This window comes from Thalia democratica, chromosome 4, assembly GCF_965202585.1.
Source record: "Thalia democratica chromosome 4, ktThaDemo2.hap1.1, whole genome shotgun sequence".
Lineage (NCBI taxonomy): Eukaryota > Metazoa > Chordata > Thaliacea > Salpida > Salpidae > Thalia > Thalia democratica.
The window spans coordinates 58,691,104-58,705,352 of record NC_139168.1 but is presented as its reverse complement, the minus strand read 5'-3'; the positions used below and the strand labels follow the sequence as shown (position 1 = coordinate 58,705,352).

Sequence of the window (14,249 nt, the reverse complement as noted above, 5' to 3'; positions counted from 1 at the left end):
GGGTCGGCACGCTACTTCGAATCCGTGAACCCTAAATCACAAAATTAAAATTCTGTGCACCCCAATTTTCATTCTTTAGCGCCGCTAGTGTTTAATAATATGTAAACACTTTTAATCGTTTTTTTTTACTAATAATTCGGTAACACCCAGTTAATTTTACACGCTAACTTTAAATTTACCAGTTTACGCTATCCATTTCAATAAACTTTTAATATCGATGATCTAATTTTTACAACAATATTTTACTTGTATCACCCAGGTCTAAAATACTAACTAGAATTTTTACATAATGTAACAGAATAGAACTAGGAGAGTACAAAAATGGTCGTTTTATTGACAACAAAATGGTCAATTAGATATCAAGGTTGAATATGTCTTAGCTGTAAAAAGATTTCAAAAAAAACGTTAATTTAGTTTCTGCGCAAAAAAAAATCCATGTACCCCAAAATAAGTTTCACAAACCCAAAAAGTCTCGTGCACACTAAAAGAAATTTCATGTACACTAGTGTGCACCAGTGTACACCGTGCCGACCACTGACCTAAAGCATAAAAACGTTTTGAACAAGGTTTCGTTTTTTTAGTAATTTTCTTAAACTATTTGAAAATTAGTCGGGCTTAACACTTAGTTAAGGCACTTAAATAAATGAATGGTTTTATTAAGCACAATAAAGACTTTAAAAAGTACAAGGAAAAAGGAAAACATCCTTAAAATGTCTCTGAAAACTTAAATAGAGCAACACTCACTTAAATTATTAGTCAAAAGAAATAAAACCACTTACCCACCATTTTGCGAATCAGTAAAAACAAATATAGGAAAAGTGTTTTTTTGATTTAATCAACAAGAATTTTAATCATAACAACAGTCTAAACAAGTTAATAAATAAAAACAACTGTAAGTTGGCGTATAGTTGTATGAGCAACATAAAAATGTTAATTCAAGGACACAATTAAAAAAAACTTTAAAAAATATAGAAAAAAACTGAAATAACTGACACAGAAAAGCCACTATGTAATTGTAGAAACAAGAACTTATCCCCGCTAAAAAAAATGCCTAATGAAGAACGTTATCTATAAAGCTACGGTTACGACAAAAAAAGAAATAAAGCAATATGTAGGGAGCACTGGAGGAACTTTCAAAACAAGGTGATATAGCCATAGTAGTGATATGAAAGTTTACAATGAAAACGGAACCGAACTGTCCAAATATATTTGGAAGATAAAACTCAACAATACTAACTACAACATTTAATGGGAAATTTTACACCACATCAGGCATATAAGGAAAGCGCAGAGAATCTGCAGGACCTGCACCTATGAAAAGTTTTATTTAAAAATTTAAAAACATTTTGATAAATATATCTTTTTTTTAACTTGTACAAGCAAATATTTAAACCAATGTATATTTACGTCACAATACAATAGTCAAACTTTAAAAAAAAAGTAAATTTAACCTAATGCTCTAGTTAAAGAATTGTTTTCTTTGTTAGTTGTTCACAAATTTCGCAAGGCTGCTAATTGTTAGTATACTCACTTTTTTATTTATTTGTTTGAGTTTTAAGATTATAAAATTATTAAGTAGCTTACATTTTTCAAAGTTTAACATTATGATTTTCATATATTAGTAATTTTAAGAATAAGTTTTATTTATATTTCATCCAGTTTCTGTTTTAATTTTTTTTAGTTTCTTTTATTTCAAGCTTAGCCTGCATGTCTTCCTGCATGTTATTATAAAAAAATTACAGATTTTATTCAACTTAAGATCTCGTTTGACTAGTTTTAAGCGAGTGAAATATTGTATTGTTAATAAAATTTAAAGTTTATAATTGAAAAGAAATAAAAAACCAATTACAGCTCACATACAGCTTTGAATATTTGAGATAGCTAAGGCTTGTAGAAGAAAAAGTCTTAATCAATCTATCAAACTGTTCTAAACATGTCTACCTACACTTTGAAACTATAAGAACTCAACCCGATTTATTTTTTTACTGTTTGTGTAGTCTATGTTCAAAATGTTTTATATCATAATTTGTTTGCTGTCATTGTTTTTAGATCAAGGTAAGAATATATTTAAATTTTTAGAGCATTTAGAAAAACAACTCAAACATTTAACACTTGATTGATCCTTGAGTATGTATTTGAATTACTATATAAGAACTACATTGACTTCATTGAATCTAATTTTGTTTGCTCTGCCCCAGCACAACAGATCAGTACAAAAAAAAGTAACAGTAATAACAAAATTTTATAACTATATCTTAGCAAAAATAATTTAGCTTTTTTACATAAACACATACAAATTATTTATTTATCTAAATTGTCAATAAATGACAGTGATTACATAATTGAACTGTTTGTAATCATTTTAGTTGCAACATCGGTTATCACTTACTCGGGAATTTAAGCTTTAAAGTTTTAACACACTTATTGGATTTTAATACTGAAATTTTTATCTCGTGAAAGTTTGCCAAACGACTAGCGACTTAGGATTTTTCAAAAAAGACAGTTCTTTTTTGTTTTTTTTTTCAGTATTTAAGTGTGAACTATTGTAGCACACACTATTTTACTTTCTTCCTTAATTTTAGCAAAACGTTTATCACTGAAAAAAAAAGAAAGGATACTGATGGTTAATAGATAAAATACTGTTAGAATTTATTTCAGTAGTTATTTATGAAAAATTAATTATAATGTTCACATGCTTAAAAATTTAAAATAGTATTTCCCTGAATCCTATTATAATACTACAATATATAATATAAGATTATTTACGTAAAACTAATACCTGTTTTAACTGGTTTACAAACTAAACTAAAAAAAAAAGTTTCAAAAATGTTTGTAAATCAATGAAAAAGTCTTTAACTCTTTTGAAAATCGATAACGGACTTACATGTGCTTAGAGACAATCATACCATATGGCATAGTTGCCATATTAAGCTATTAATTTCTCAGTAGATTGAGACCTAGGACTTTTTGTTTTTGAAACTCATCAGTAATTTGTAACCAAAGAAACTTTTAGTCGTCAATTTACAATCTAGTTTTTGTTACAAAACATGAATGTATTTATTTAAGTTTGTTTGTATATTGTTTGAAATACAATTTTACTCATTTTTGCAAAAAATAATTGATAAACAAACTTAAATTTAAGGTACTAAACCTATTGTTAATGTACTTAAGGAGTACATTTTTTCTAAGTTTTCCAACTTAATTCTATTTTAACTTACGTCATATTTTTATAATGTTACTTTAGTTTATTTTTGTTTTTAACCGTATTGCAGTTTAGCTGTATATAAGTTTGTATAGATTTTATTGAAAAAAACAATTTCATAGAACGAACTTTCCTTATTAAAGGTTTTCAGACATAATTTAAAATTAACTATAAATTTTAACTTTAGACATTTAACTTTGCACAGAAATTTTATTTGAACCTAATTATAAAAAGTTGTCACTGTAAAATAGAAACAAATTTAAGTAAAAGTAGAAATACTTTTTAAACAAACCAGTTAGTTTACTACAAAATACAAAAATAGAACAGCAAGCATTTTTCTAATATGTTTTGATAAAATCAAGAAAAAACAAAAAAAACTAAATATTGTTATTAGTATTAAAAATAAATGCTCAAAATATATTTAATCTTAAAAATATATTTCTATGCCTAAACTAAGTTAAGTTTTGAAAATAAAACATATATATTTCTTTAACTATAAAAGAAAATTTTTTAAGTATAATTTTAAATCATAGGCAAAACTAAGTTTTTAAATAACCTTTCAGACTTAGTAACGGCTAATTAAAATAAAACCTTTACAACTCTTTTATACATTTTGATTTAGTTTATGTGCACAAATAACACAACAAAGTTGTAACAGTTTTTAGAGAAACTAAAGCTTAGGTAATTGCAAAAACTAAGTTTTTGAATCGCTAAGTTAAAAAAATGTTTCTTGTAAATTTATTTTAAGCATGATACTGAAGTTTTCTTTTTTTTAAGCAATCATTTCTATTATAGTCATGTAAAAAGACGTTATTAATAAGTGTGCATTATTAATTTGTTTTATTATTCATTTCTAATTTGTTTTGTACAGATTGAATGCCTAATTTTAGTCTCTTTTTTCGAAAAAATAACAAAAGTAAATAACTTATTTAAGTTTGGTGTATGAAAAAAAAAAAACTGTAAACATCTAGAAAATTTTTTTAATACTGTATTTTTTTTTCAAACTTAACAAATTAATTTGTAAGCTAAAGTTAAGTTGATAAACACAAAAGATTATTTTTACCTACACTACTTTCATACAACTAGATTAATATAATAACTTCAAATAAAATAATAAAATCCTTTTACTTGACAAAATTTTTTCATATGACTCTAAATACTTACAAACAACTATAATTTTTAAAGTATGAAATAATAGTCAAAATACTTTATCCATAGATACCAATTAATCGCAATTGATTTTTTATTTCATTTTACTGTTTTTTTTAGCGAAAAAATAAATACCCATGAAACTAATTAATCAAACAAAAATACAAGTAAACTTGAAAAACATTCCATAAAATACTAAACAAGAAAAATTATACAATAAGAAAAATATTATTAGATTAGAAATAAACTTTAAAACATTAAATGTAATTCTAGATCCTTTATCAGGACCCAAGTGATAATTTAGTTACGGTTTAAATTTTTTTAGTCATAATTGCTTAACTGCTAAAACTACAAAGTTCAATTTATATTTAAATGCAACGAATCTTTATACTAAACAGTAAATATGAAATCATTTATTGATAAAAATTTGTTGCAAAATCAAAAAAAAATTTTTTTTTAATGATTGAAGGAAAAACTATTCTAAAATATTTAATTTATTATCAAAACTTAACAACTTCTATATTTAAATCAGTATAGTTTTTTTAAATTTTAAATCATAATATTTTGTGATATTCTATCTGTTCAAGTTTGTTAAATAATGAACTTTACTACACGACCATCAACAACAGCATCCGAGGCAACTGATGGCCGAAATAAATTCTAACAAATTTATAAAAACATTAAACATAGTAGTAGTCGGTTCAAAGGTTTGATTTTTTTTAGACTTAAATTAATTTAAACAATAAAAAATCAAAAATGTACTACAAAAACGAATCGAAAACTTTTGTATTTGTAAGTTAACTTTACTTATAGTTTATGATAGTTTCATAAAATCAAACACAACGTTTAAAAACATTACGATCATCACAGTAAAGTTTTACAGAAAAAAAACTTTTTCCTAATCTATTTTTTGTTAGGCGCCACGCTTTAATTTAATAATTTGCTACAATCGATTAAACTTAAACTTTTGTCACTAGTTATATAAATCATTTAAAAGAGACACGTTTAGGCGGTCTTAACTGCTGAGAGCTTTCATCGCGTTTTTGGTTTAATTTTATTATAGTTTTATTTTTTATGTATGTCAAACGCGGACTATTTTCTTTGCTACCTTCTAACTTGCCATTTTCTTTGAAATTTCTCTTATTACATATTTTACTTTTCGCAGCTCTTTCGGAGCCGTTTTCAATAAACTTTGTGCTTTCTTGACTACGATCGCAGCTGTTACTTTTCATGGCATTAAAAGTTTTCTCAGCTAAATGACGCCGTTGTTGATAACATATAAGAACGAACCCGGCCAGAATTGCGACCGGTATAAAAATTATCAAGTTGATGTACTCAAAGAACCACTTTTTGTTTTTTTTCGTTTTAATTTTTTCGGTAAACTTTACTTCGAAAAAAGTAGCGTTTAAAATGTACTGCTTGCGCGGGTGCAGCACGTCGTGCACAACCTCAACTCTGCTGCTGCTGAAACCCAACGTGTAGTTGTCGTGCTGGCAATATGTTACGGACCTGGTCAGAATTACTGCCGGCTCAGAAATGTCCGTCACAGGATCGTATTTGCTTTCAGTTTCATTAGTATGATTGTGCACTCGCACCATCGACATGTTGTAAAATAGGCCGTCCTCCCGACGACTTATGTTAAGACACAAGTCGTTAACATAATCGTTAATCTGCAGTAGTATTAAATTGGTTTTAAATTTTTGTTTAATAATAATTTTATTAGTTTTATATTTAATGACATTTTAGAGTGAAACCTTTTTTTTTTGGGTTAGGAATGACTAAGTCCGAAAGGAAAACTTGATGACATATTTTCAAACAAAGCTTAATAAATCTTCATTTTTACAATATAATTATATGTTTTACATTGCTAAATTCCTTTTTTTTTTACAATGCATATGTATATATATGATTATATATATTAAAATACTACATTATTTTACAATAAACCTTTAACTGAAAAATTCTCGCTTTTCGTTTTTGACCTTGATAAGGACTAAATGTCCATCGACATTTTATTTGATCTACATCATCGAATTTACTGAAATTTGGTGATATGAACGGGACATTTGGCTTGGCAGTACCTCCACATGCATATACAAGCAAATTAAAGCTATAAACTGAATGGGTAGTTCCGAGAAATTCGATGTAGAGTCTGTCGCTCACACTAACGGTCGGGATCAAAAGGTAAGATAATGATTCTATATTAACGTAAGATTCTGTTAGCTTCAAATGACGTCCTCGATTGTTTTGCTGTTTTCCGTCTTCTATTAATAGCCTGGAAGCTCTGCTGGTGATATCTCCTCCATTTTGAAAATTCGCTGTTACATTTACTACAGAAACTCCAATCTAACAAAAAGTTATTAAAAGATAACAGGAAAGTAATTTTCATTAGTAAATGAAATTAGATAATACAAATAAATTACCAAGTTATTTGGCAAAAGGCTAAACTTATTTACTTGTTAGATGGTAATAATGTTTATACATTTGAGAATATCTTAAAAATGTTGAAAATTTTTTATAAAAAACTAATGCATGTTTGAAAACTGAATTTTTTTTTTGTATAAATCTTGTTGTAAGTAAAAGAATTATTTTCAAAAAAAAAATTATTAGCATTGTTCTAATAACTTATGTTCTCTGCTAAATTGATTTATTAAGTTTGATTGTTAATATTGAAGTAAATAAATCAAATTTTTGTTTAAGCTTTTGTTGACAATATTTTAAAGTAATACTTTTTACGAAGGTAAGTGTATGCAGTCATCAATATGTTTTTTTAGCTTTTTAAACTAAATAAAGACTGAGCAACTAATTTTATTGATTATTTTATTGAGCGCAATAAATATACATTTTGCTTATAATTTAAAAGACAAACTAGAGAGTTTAAACAACAGAATTAAGCTTTTTGTCAATGAAAGCATAACGTTGAAAACTAGCATTTAATATTAATAAAACTCTTATACAAAATATTCGTTTAAATAAATGGTTTAGAAATAACTTTTATAGAATCTCCATAACAATAAGTATTATTTTCTGAATGATTAGGTTATAATAGGTCTGTAAAAACTACTGTGGACAATTTTTTTTTTTTTCATGTTAAACGTTTAGTAGATAATCTTGTTAAACTCAAAATAAATTGACTAAAAAAATAGTTAAAAGATTTAATGAAGGACTAACGCCGAAAAAATAAGGTATAAAAAATATTTATTTACTAATCTAGTTTTGTAAAATAAAATTAAACTTTTAGAAAATAAAAATCAGTTTTATTTTAAACATGCTGTAAAAGCAGTTTAGTCAAAATTTTACCAACATTTTTAATACTTTTAGAAAAAAACTTTTAAAATTAGATAATCTTACATATTTTTTTTTCGACAATTTTTGTTTTAGTATTTACTGACTTGTTTGTAATTAAAGTATTATAAAAAGTGTAAACTTTTCCTCACTTAAAACAGTTGTTTGATTGTGTTTTCAAAGTATTTAAATTCTTATTTACTTGTGGCAATATAGGTTAAAAAAAAAGTTCAGAAATAAAGTTTAATCCTACTATAAATTTATTTTCCAAATTTAACTGTGACTTCTAATTAGTTTTGAAAATATTTTTGCATACGATACTTGAAAAAAACTATACAAGTTAAAATTTATAATTTTTGTAAAAAGATAAGGTTTTAAGTAGTTAAATTTAGTCAGTACATTTTAAATTAAGATTTATTAAAAAATTTGTAAAGTTTTTTTACTGAATACAAAGACTAATAAATTAATTTAAATTTTTTGGCTACTTACTAAATATATTCCAGCCAAGTAGGGCACTATATTTGCCAATCCCTAAAATTTAAATTAGTTTGAAACGTTTAGTTGTAATACTTAGCTAGTTTCAATTTTTTAACATTTACTGTAAAATAGACAAAAATAGTTTGTTATGCTTTTAAGTCTATAATTGCAAAACTAAAAAAAAAAAATTTACGTTAAAAGTTTTACAACATTTATTTAGTCAGTTTTTATATAAAATATTTCAACTAAACATTTTATGACTGTTGAAGTTTAAAGACTTCTTAAAATTACATCGTGAAAACTAAAAATAAGTATGATAATATACCAAATTTAATGTTAGTAGGTAAGCTGTATTAATAACTTTTAATCAGCCCTTTTGTTGTAAAATAAAAAATATCTAATTATAACTTGTAAAAGTATATTAATTGCTTGTATATAAAATTTGAATTTTTAATCTCAAATAAAAGTATTGTTATAGTTTTTTATTTTAATTAACTTTTCATTAATTCGGTTATAGGACTAGAGAGTTTTAAAAAGATTTATTTATAAAAGTTTTTATTTTGTACAATCACTAATTAAAGTTTGTATTCTAAAATTAGTTTGTATTTTTTTATAAGATGTATGTGTTTAGTATTCTAAAATAACTCTATTCTTGAAATTATCTACTTGACTGTATTTTGATAATGTAATTTTTAATTTTGATAATTAAAATATTGTTCAAATGCTTTTAGATTAGAGGATAGTTAAAAATAGATGTTAGTTATAGTGATAACAGACAAATAATTTTCGAAAAAGTAAAACATGTTTAAGATACTACTAGAAAGTATTGTTTTATGTTTAACAGCTCTCTTAAATAGTTCCGCATATTTTTTGCAAACGTTAAGATTTTATCCATAATCTGTAAGTAGCATAAAGTTAAGCAAAAGGTAAATTAAACAATTGAAATTTAAAATTAAAAAAATTGTTAAAAAGAATCTGATTTAATGAAAAAAATATTATTCTTTATACAAGTTTAGTTTCTATAAATAATCTTATTTGCTTATTCTAAATACTTCTCTGACTAAATCTTATAATTTTTCAATTGAAAAGAGATTTAAAAGTTAAACCTTAATATTTTGATGATTTAATAAGCTTGAAAATTATTTAAAAGAAAAATACCTTACATCATATTAATATTTGTAAAAAGATCTTGAGATAAAAAACACAAGTTCTTTAAAATTAAAATGTAAAATTCTCACTAAAACGTGGTAGAAAGAAAAAATAAGCATTTCTAATAATTGTTTATTTTTTCTATATATATTAAAAAAAAGATTTAAAAGATTCTAGATTTAATTTATAAGTAAACTTTTACAAGTTCTATTTTTTGAAGTCATTGTGAAAAAAAAATAAAAATGTAATAAAAACTAAAACATATTTTGAAAGTTTTTTAATTATTAAGATCAGTATAAAACAAAAATGTTATTAAATGACCTTTAAATTTTTCAATGTTTACACTTTTTAAGTATTTTTCAATTTGAAATAAAGCTAAATACGTTACTGTAAAGTTTGTATATTAACTATTTATTCGTCAACTACAAATTATTATTTACCTTAATATTTATAATAATTTACAAATAAAAGTTAAAAATAAATTTATATTAAGATATATTAAATTAGTTCCAAATAACTTTATTTACACAGAATTATTTCTATTAGCATTTTAAATGTAGTGAGTGACCTTATATATAGAAAAATACTTTAATTTATAAAGGCTTAGCAAAAAAAGTAAATAAAGTATGATAACTTAATATAAAAATCAAAGGAAACTAGTTTTAAAATGGAATAATTATAAAAAACAATAGATAAAAGTATTTCATTTAAGATCAAAAATAGTTGCTGATAGTTTTATCTTTGATTGGTAACTTGTGTTTATTAAAAAGAAAGTTTTTATTACCTTAAAAATTTTCCTATAATAAATATATTACTATGTAAAAACCAGAGAAAGTATTTTAGTTTAAAGAGTTAAGCAAGCATTAAAACAAATAACTTTGAAAATTATTTAACAGCGTGTGTTGTTCATATTTAGTCCCTGTCAGTTATAGATTTTTATAAATATACGACTTAAAACATATGTTAGTTTTTATAAGAAGAATTGTAATAAAATATAAACTAGTTTTTTTATTGATGCAACTTTAGTAAAAAAAGACTAAGGTATTGAAAAAGGTATTGAAACTTACAATCATAATTTTCTTTTGAAAATTTTAACTATATTAGAAGATATTTATTATTTACTGGATATCATTAAAACCGTTTTAAAAGCTAGTTTTCGTTACTTGAAAACACTTTAGTAAGCTTATAGTGCTTATAAATTTTTAAATTTTGATTGCTATGCTTGTATAAAAATGCTCACAAGTTTAAATTAATAAAGTTATTTTAGCTTTTGCCAGATATCTGTTATTGTGGGTTTAACAAAGAATGCAGCTCATAAATATGTTTTAATTGCACGAATGCTTAAAAACCCTAGTACAGTTACTATAATGAATAAGCGATTATATCTACAAAATATTTTTCAATTTAAAAAAACATGAGTTTTCGACCGATAAACACCTATTAAGTCAGATTAAAAACCATACACACCAGAAAAAAAAATTAGATGTTTGAAAATTTTTGAACTATAAGTACATTTAATAGGATTAAAATTAAAGTTCAGTTATAGTGCAAATAGTTTTAGTTTTTCCAATATTGAAACATATTTCTTAATAAGACATTTATAACGATAAGATAAATTTTACTTGAATGTTTGTTTTAATGTTTATGTCATCTAAAATTTTGCCACGAAATATAACTAACAGTTTGTTCCGGATGTAATGCTTGAATATACCAAGAACATGATATTTTACCTTTTGGAATTTTTAATAAAGTTGGCTCTATAGTAACACTAATGAAACCTTCACATTTTAATTTGTCTGTGAAATATAAACAAATTATTTTAAATACCATGATATGTATCAAAATAAGTTTAGTAAATTGTTCTTCAGATTTAAGCAAAGCTTTATGTTGTTATAAAAAAAGTGTTACAAATACAAAACAAAATTTAAATAATAAAATAGTTAATGATTTTTTTAAACACCTCAATATGAAATTATCTTACTTTTTCATTTAGAGTAGAAATTTTTTTGAAAATTTTACAAAAATTTGATGATTTTGGAAGTACATCTAATAAATAATAATAATATTAGTGATGATAACAGTAGTAATAATCTTAGTAAAAATGATAAAAATATTGATAATTGTTATTATTAATAATAACAAACTTACACAGTAATCTTTGTTTATCAACCTAACACATGCTTCTGTGTGTTAACAAGTTAACACACTTCAATGGAGCTCTATAAGAAAATACTGTATGCAAAGAATAAAAGCTAAACAAGGTGTATATATTTGTTTACTGAAAATAACATGTGTTTGTTTTTTAAAGAAAAAGTACTGTGTAAATTTGTTATTATATATTCTAGTGAACTTGCTCCGCTAAGATCTCTATTAGCAAACTATTAACTTTAAATTTTGAATAGTTAATAAAGATAATAATAATATTAATAAAAATTATAGCAATAATTATTAATACTTTTAACAGTAATAATAATAATAAGAATAAAAATAATAATAAAAATAATAAATATAACAATACGATATTAACAATAACAACAACAATATTAACAATAACAATACTAACAATATCAATAATAACAATAACAATATTAATAGTATTAAAAACAATAAGATATAAAAATCTATATATAATATTATTATTCAAAACAAAGATCTATAAATTTATATAATATGAGAACAAAAATTGTCAAAAAAATAAAGGTTTAAGGACCCGGTGTACAAAAAGACCTCTCGGTCATCGAGTTATCATAAACATGTGATTGCTTAAAATACTATCGTTGTTGTAGCTAATCCATTGAAACACTTAAAAAGCAGCTTTTAGCTTAAACTATAAAAAAATAAACTGTAAAATTTTAACAATTTAATAAAATTATTTAGAGTATTATCTGCAAGTATTTTCATTTTAAATAGAAAATTTAAAGTTTAAAAGTTTAAACAAAAAGAATTAGTATAGCTTTATAGTAGAAACTTTTATTTAGTCATAATCTTTTCTTCTATATTGTTCTCAATTTTAGTTTCATTTTATTGACATTTTATAAAATTTCTTGTGAACTTAATACCCTGATTTTATTATATTTAAAGTTAGTTTTTTATATCAATCCTATAGTAACAATGTTATCTAACGATCAAACATAACAATATTTTTCTTATAGATAGTCTCGCTGCATGGAAACAAAAATAAAAATTCAAACATACTTTAATTAAATATAATTTAGTTAGACATATTTTAATCAATTTTTTTCATTACAATAATGATATTTATTTTAAAATCATAAAAATATTTACAACTTTGTTTGGTTTTAATATCTTATATGATTTTTTCTTTCAATAATAAACTCTTAGATACTATTCTACTTAATCATAACATTTTTAAAACTTGTAATTAGTTAAGCTTTGTTTTTACTAATTAAAACTATTCAAAACTTTAAAAATATGTCGAAAATTTTGTAAGGTTTTTAAAAATAGTTTCTTAAAAAAATTATGAAAAATAAATAACTTATACATTTCACTAAAAACATTAAATTTTAAGACAAAAATTAAGTTTAGATCAAAATTATTGTATTGAAAAATCTTAATTGGTAAATACAGTATTATAAACTTTATAGTTCGTAATACTTTAATATCAAAAAATATAATGACAATGAAATAAAAAGTAAAACCTTACTTTCTTGTGTTGCCAGAGACGCTTCAAAACTTTCTTTAGCCATTAAAATACAAAAATAAACCACATTTTGTAGAAGGAACATCTTACTTCACTTTAAAGTTATAAATACAAGACTATACTGAGCAGTTAATTTTTTATTGTAGTTTTTGAACCGTGTCAAACAAAAAAAAAACTGAACTATAAAATAAAACTTCTATTTTCTTTATTTAAACAGTATCAAAAAAATTAAAATATTAGTTATTACAATGAAAGTTTATATCTTAATTCTTTTTTATTTCTACAAGCTTTTTAAGCAAACAAGCTAATCTAACTGAAAAAACATGAAATTCAAAGTTAATTTTGTAGCTTTAAAAAAATTGAAGCTTAAAAATTTTTTTTATGATAATGAAATCTAAATTTTTAGAATCAAGAACTTAAACCGATACAACTTTGCTTTCCTATGGGCGACGCTTTAATGTACTGGAAGCATAAGATAGATATATATAGATTTTAATGCCGCTATATAGAAAAAAAAACATTTTAAACATTGGCAAAGTTTTATTTTAGTTTAAATCTAATTTCACAAATAAAAAGATAGTTAAAACATTCTCTTTCAAACTACAGCATTAATTTAGACTACAGCGTTTCTATAAAAACAACGATTTTTTACTATTAACTTTATTTAATCAAAAATAGACATTAAGAAAAGTAGTTAACAAAGTTTTTAAAGTTTTGATTTTTATAAAAAAACTAATTTTTGTTAAAACTTCTAAGTATAACTTTCCCTACAGCTATATTTTTTTTTATTTAATAGTTTATAACAACAGTAAACTCTTAAGTAAATTAGTATAATATTTTGTTTATTGTATAAAGTAAGGCAGTTTTATTCGCTAATCAAGAATAAGATTAAACTCTTTTTACCTCCAAATGATAATGGCCTCGTTTAGAAAATACATTGAAAATTTTAAACATTAATTATTTTAAGTAACGAGCTTACTTGAAAAAGATAAAATAAAAACTTCTATCAGAAATTAAAACTATTAAAAAACAGTTTAAAAATTCAAAATATTAAAACAAAACTTTGATTAATGTTACAAAATAATTGTTTTAAAATTCTGAACAAAAAAAAAAAAATTATTTTGTTTGAATTAAATTTATTTTTTCTGCAAGCATGTTATTCTATTGTTTAATTTGTTAGTGTTTTGCTAAGTAGCCTCTAACTCATCTCTTTCAACGTAAAACCTTTTTCTATATCTCTCATGAAATATTTTATTCTGAAGTTTAAAGGGCACGTTTTATTTAAATAACAAAAAGATATGTACATTATTAAATTCTTTTATGCTA

General features: G+C 23.3%; 1 protein-coding gene across 1 annotated transcript; it reads right to left on the bottom strand.

Moving 5' to 3' along the window:
- Window positions 1-4,489: 4,489 nt before the first annotated feature.
- Window positions 4,490-13,046, bottom strand: LOC145834493 (uncharacterized). The gene is made up of 4 exons (XM_082941934.1): window positions 12,927-13,046; window positions 10,943-11,058; window positions 6,299-6,697; window positions 4,490-6,021 (listed from the first exon to the last, which is right to left on the bottom strand). Exons 1-4 carry the CDS (start codon window positions 13,006-13,008, stop codon window positions 5,338-5,340), a joined length of 1,281 nt encoding a protein of 426 aa, XP_082798060.1. The 5' UTR covers window positions 13,009-13,046; the 3' UTR covers window positions 4,490-5,337.
- Window positions 13,047-14,249: the final 1,203 nt, after the last annotated feature.

What these genes read in the sequence shown, in the direction of transcription:
- LOC145834493 (XM_082941934.1), bottom strand. Translation starts at nt 13,008, where the DNA reads ATGTTCCTTCTACAAAATGTGGTTTATTTTTGTATTTTAATGGCTAAA. An exon ending in GTCTCTGGCAACACAAGAAA is followed by an intron (nt 11,059 to 12,926) that starts GTAAGGTTTTAC and finishes TATATTTCACAG; the next exon opens with ACAAATTAAAATGTGAAGGT. An exon ending in CATTACATCCGGAACAAACT is followed by an intron (nt 6,698 to 10,942) that starts GTTAGTTATATT and finishes ACTTTTTGTTAG; the next exon opens with ATTGGAGTTTCTGTAGTAAA.